Source organism: Aplysia californica, unplaced genomic scaffold (genome assembly GCF_000002075.1).
Source record: "Aplysia californica isolate F4 #8 unplaced genomic scaffold, AplCal3.0 scaffold00041, whole genome shotgun sequence".
NCBI lineage: Eukaryota > Metazoa > Mollusca > Gastropoda > Aplysiida > Aplysiidae > Aplysia > Aplysia californica.
The window spans coordinates 989,106-994,749 of NW_004797311.1; the positions used below are offsets into that span (position 1 = coordinate 989,106).

At 40.9% G+C, this 5,644-nt stretch overlaps 1 protein-coding gene across 1 annotated transcript in view; it reads left to right on the forward strand.

Moving 5' to 3' along the window:
* LOC118477212 (60S acidic ribosomal protein P0-like) overlaps positions 1-2,074 on the forward strand; it is a 149,913-nt gene extending 147,839 nt beyond the window's left edge. The window contains exon 6 of the mRNA XM_035968146.1: positions 1,925-2,074. Within this exon, the coding sequence (XP_035824039.1) occupies positions 1,925-2,074 (150 nt within the window). The remainder of the gene's footprint in view (positions 1-1,924) is intronic.
* The last annotated feature ends 3,570 nt before the right edge of the window (positions 2,075-5,644 follow it).

Below are 5,644 nucleotides of genomic sequence, written 5' to 3' on the forward strand. Positions count from 1 at the left end.
CTGAATAGAAGTCGGAATATTTGTGATTGAAAGAGATGGGATCACCTTATTTCAGAGGTAAATTTAGTGAGAAAACAGCCGCCAAAGTATGATAACTTCAATAGCTTGAGAGCCTTTAAAACTGAAAAATTACAAATGTTGTGCATGTAATGAACGTTTTTCAGTATGAGCGTAAAAGGTGTTTAGCGCGGAAAAAAAATTCAATAAAACCTGCGGAAAAATGCCATTTTTTTTCCACTTTCATTATTTTGACGAGCGCCTGATTTCACCACGCTGCCTCACAATTAGAGTTATCATTCAAGGAAAATATTGCATACACACTCTTTTTACTCATATAAAGGAAAAAATTGAGACTGTTGTTTATGACAAAAGCGCTTTAATTAATTTTTTTTAAAAGTTACAGTGGAATTCTGATAAAGTCAACACCCCGGACAGAAAAAAAGTGTTGACTTTGAGCAAGGTTGACTTCATCCATTGTACTACATGTACTGGCCATTGAAAATTGAAGATGACGGCTACAAAATTACAAAGTGAAGTACCTGGTAATAAACAAGATGTAATCTCAATTTCAGGGAGTATAATTCTGAAGTTGTCACCAAAATAAGAGATAATGAAAGAACAAAGTACATATATATGTAATTGGAGGTGTGTACACCACTTGCTCAGGCGAAATGTCTCTTCTTGAATGAATTCATCTTGGGATTTAGCCCCAAATTGTTGACTTTACGTAAGGTTAACACTCAAGCGGTTGACTGTATCAGAAACACAATTATTACTTTAACAAAGAAGGTAAGAAACGGGACTACAGTGAGGTGTTGACTGTAAGCAAGAATTTACTGTAAGCAAGTTGACTTTATCAGGATTCCACTGTATCTCTGTTATTACTGATCATTTATGCTTTTTTTTAAAAAGTGAAATTTATAGTTATCATCAATAAATGCAGAGTTCATCATTAGGTCAAAATTAGATTTCCATCTCACAAAAGTGTCATATTATATTATCAAGACACCCCCCCCCCCTTACAAGAGCCAAAGGCGTAAGATTATATTTGAACGGCCCCAAAGAGCGTCTTCTCATCTTGAAATATCGACGAATCAGATTGCAGTATTTAATACCATACACTCCCCGTTCCTCTTCAACCGAGGTCACTCAAAAAATCAATGCACGAAACGCGCTGCTGCGACAGTGAAAACCTCGATAGTGTTGTCTTTTATCTCGCAAGATTTTGCTTTCATAAGAATCGTTGATTCAAATAAATAATACCAATAAAAAGCTCCTCTTTCTTCTGATATATTAAGTGTCTGTGTGTATGCATGATCACATGGTGTTTTAGGAGGGTAAAAATATGGGTTTTGATCTCCTTCACAGTGCGCCACGGGGGCGCACTGTCAGTTTGCGGTACCTACAAAAGCAGTTTTGAAGTCAGTTTGGCAGTCACTGTACACTCTATTCCAGATTCAATACTGAATGATAGGTGCCTTGAACGATAGTCCATAAATGCTTTTTAAAAAAAAAACTCGCCTCATTACATACACTATGTTCATCGTAACTTGTGCACACCCAAACACCCCCTTCCCCTCCCCACATAATATTTACACAGCGAACACACGCGAGAGCATGTGCACATGCATGCACACACACCTACACATGTGCATTCAAAAACAAGTTTTCAAAATATAATTACACCAATCTCGTGGAAAGCGTGTTCGATGGGGCAGCGATCATCTTTTTTTTCTTCCTTCTTTGTCTTTGTACTACCTGATTTTGGGCCAAACTACCTGAAACTGACCCTGAATCTACCTGAAACGGGAACTTTTAGGAAGGCAGCCCTGAGTTTTTTTGTTTTTTTTTTAATTTTTTTTTTTTACATGTCATGTTGAAGAGGGAAATGCTGGTGTTACATTGTTTAATTTTTCTCATGCAGACCAAAGAGTACTTAAAGGACCCATCCAAGTTTGCTGTTGCTGCGGCTGCCCCTACAGCTGCTGCTCCGGCAGAAGAAAAGAAGAAGGAGAAGAAAGAAGAGTCTGAGGACTCCGAGGATGACGACCTTGGCTTTGGTCTCTTCGACTAAGCTGGGACGACAACATTGCAGGTCATGACACGACGCGACGGAGCCCGGTTTGTCATTGTGTGAGGAAGCCTTGACTGGCCAGTAGGTGATTGGTTACCACTGAAATGGCAGCAGCTTGTAATTGTGACACTGACAGACTGATGGCTGAGAATAAAGTTGACCTTGATTTTGAAAATATTACTTTTGGTTTTGTGTGTGTGTGTGTGTGTGTGTGTATTATTTAGTGTAAAAGTGTACATTTCCTCTCAGAAATTGTGCCTCAGTGGGTAGTTGGCGGGTGGTCTGGTGTGGTTTGCTCCATCTCTCCTATCAAACATCTATCGTCTTTATCTCCCCATGTTCTTTTTTTATGTTTGTTACTCTCTTGTAACGCCTCTAATCTTCTGGCGTTCATATTACCATATGCAGTTGCGAGCGCCGTAAAACATCTACTAAAACTAAAAACTGTGCCTCTGGTGGTAGGTCCTTTCATCTTTTCTTTTCTTTCCCTGTTTCAGTCTCATACATTTTCACCCGCTCATTGTAAAACCTCTACAGTAGTCTCCGCCTAATCGCACGCCATACAAAAGCATGCTCTGCTCAAACGCACGCTTTCGTCCTCTGACGGGTTTTTTATTATATAATTTAGACGTACAAACGCACGGTCACTCCCTCTAAATGCACGCTCCGATCTGCGAAACACACTGACAGTAGTGACAGGTAAAACTTGACTAAGGGAAATTTTCACTACAAGACTACAAGCTTAGAAAATCGGATATTTGGCGAGATCGCCCCTTACGCCAAACAAAGAGAGTGATGAACAGCGCTTTCGCACCCAACTTTCCACAGACATAGTATAGGCAGCATAGGTCTAGGAGGACTGGTCGGTGAAATGTTGGGGGGTTGGGGGACTGAAACGTTATTTGATTGGTGACTGGAAATGCATCTCTTTTGAGAGAAGGTTTCTGACTGGTGTTTGAGTGACTGCGTGTTGGCTAATTTTTAGTTAGACCTAAGCCTATGATGCGCAACACGCGTGAATGCTCGTTCATGAATTTACGGTCGGGGGTGGTCGCTTGGAAAGCCACGTGGTTGGGCCGTCGTCTCTATGACTATCACCAACAATTTCTTTTCAGGCTAATGGTTCCCGACATTTTATGGTTCATTCATTACATCAAGTCTGTCTGTCTATATCCCCCCCCCCCACCCCCCCCACCCCAATAAAGCACCTAATAAAACTTACTTCTTGATGATTTTGATGATCTGTGAAGAGTTTCAGTCGAAAATAAACACGAAGCGAGGCGACACATGTCCGCCATTTTTACAACACTGTTGAATAGCACGTCTGACGCATCGCGCAGCTCAGCTGACGAAAAACAGACGACACAGCGACGCTGCTTAAGCACACGATAATGTATACATTCATTTGCACGGTGCGAGCCAGGCGAGCTACAGGTCAGACCTACACAGCCACTCTGGGACCGGCCTTACGGTAATAGGTAATAGGTTACGGTACACGTTGTACATGTACATACAATACCATTCCTTTCAGTTTTGTTGACACTCAGGACTCGCAGAGAACACGTGTTGAACTAGTCTCGTTTCCAATTTGTCGCGTCGCTTGTAAATGTGAAATACCAAAACTCCTTTCCTTTCCTAGCTTGGAGCTACTCAACTAGCCTAATTATTGCTTTAGTTTTTTAAATTTTCACCTCCCTTGCAGAAAAAAAGGATGGTTGGCCAACTAGGCCTACTTGATTATTTGCTTTTGTTACTGTTGTGGGTTTTTTTTGTTTCTCAATTTTTCTTCTTCATCTTCTTGTTTTGTTGGTGGTTGTCAGGTAGTTGTTGTTGTTGTTGTCTCGTAAAAAAAGGGCCTATATTATGTCATCTATCATCGCAGTAATTCCTTGGGCTGCTTATTTTTATAATCTCCCTCCAGGAGACGTCTACTATATATATATATATATATACAGTCCGTGCCGGCCTTAAGCACGTTTCGGACTCAGTACGCTAAACGGCTCTTACCGAATTTTTGCTATATAATTTACACGCCTATAAGCACGGTAACTTCGGCTTTAAGCACGCTTCATTTACAAGACAGTCAATATTTTCATGATGACCCATCGAAGTTCGAACACAGTCTACACCGCAGCAATGGAGTGTGTCAAGAGAAACACAAAGAACGCAAGTGATGGACACACACACCCACACGGTCGGAGAGGAAGGCAGAGAGATGCACACAGCCGTGAGCGCGGACATAGGATCTAGCCTAGACCTGGGCAAAGCTACACACGACCAAAAAAATACATACAAAGAGAGTCGGAGAGACGAGAAAGGGAGGCTGGCTGCGATTTCACCTTTGACCCTCGCTATCCATTAATCCTGATTGTGTATCACGCACGAGGTGGGATGAAGGCGGTGGTATGAGTGGCACAGCGGGCAGTGGTACGCACAGGCAGTGTGTTACAGTAGGCGTAGTGTGCTGTATCGTGACTGGGCCGTCTAAATTAAGTTTTCATTTCCCATTCGACCACAAAACAAAAACAAACAGCGAACAAGCGAACAAAAACTACCATGGCGGGTGTCTAAATAACAGTGCACACTTTTGCGGGACCGCTATAGGCCTACTTACAAACAAAGGGAAATAGCACGGGGAATTTTCTACATGAAAATCTCTGGATTATGTCTACTTCGCACGCTTCGGCTTTAAGCACGCTTAAGCTTTCTCCCGATGACCGTGCTTACTTAAAGCCGGCATGGACTGTATATTATACATGTAGGTTTTAGGACAGGTCACCATAGTAAAATAAGTAGGTTTCTTTAAAGATCGGTGGACCCCGGGGTCACCGTAGTGAAATAAGTAGGTTTAATTTTAAAAGGATTGGTGGACCCCGGAGTCACCATAGCCGTAGAGGAATAAGGTTTAATTAAGAATTGGTGGACCCCCGGGACACCGTGATTAAACCTACTTATTTTACTACGGTGACCGCATGGTCCACCTATTCTAAAACCTAACTAGTATTAAATTTCGTTAGGTAGACCCTGGGGTCCACCTTAAACCTACCTATTCTGTCCCCATAGAATTATGCGAATTTAGATGGCCAAATTATGCACAAAAAAAAGCCAAATTATGCAAGTTACCGTAACACCTTTCGCGACATGTTTTGCACTTTTTCAACACAAATTTTCATGACTTTTATGTTTTAAGAAGCCTACAGAAATTTTTTAAACAGAACGTATCAGTATCAGTAATTTGTAGTGTATTTGGAAAGAAAACAATATACATCTGTAAAAAAAAAAAAAACAACTAAAAAATATAATCTCTGTAACTTTCAGCTGCAGATCTAGATCTAGATCTAGATCTGGAAAAGAAAAATGTAAAAAAAAATATTTTAAAAAGACATCTGGACCTCTGATGCTGGCACATTACTAAAACCAGGAACACCTGTCAAACATGAAGCAGCAGCAGACATGAAAACAACAACTTTTGACGGATTGAAAAATTGAACATGCTCAAGGAACAAAATCCCAAACCATAACCAAGATCTTCTACCAAGGGAAATAACCAACTTTTCACTTAAATAAGAC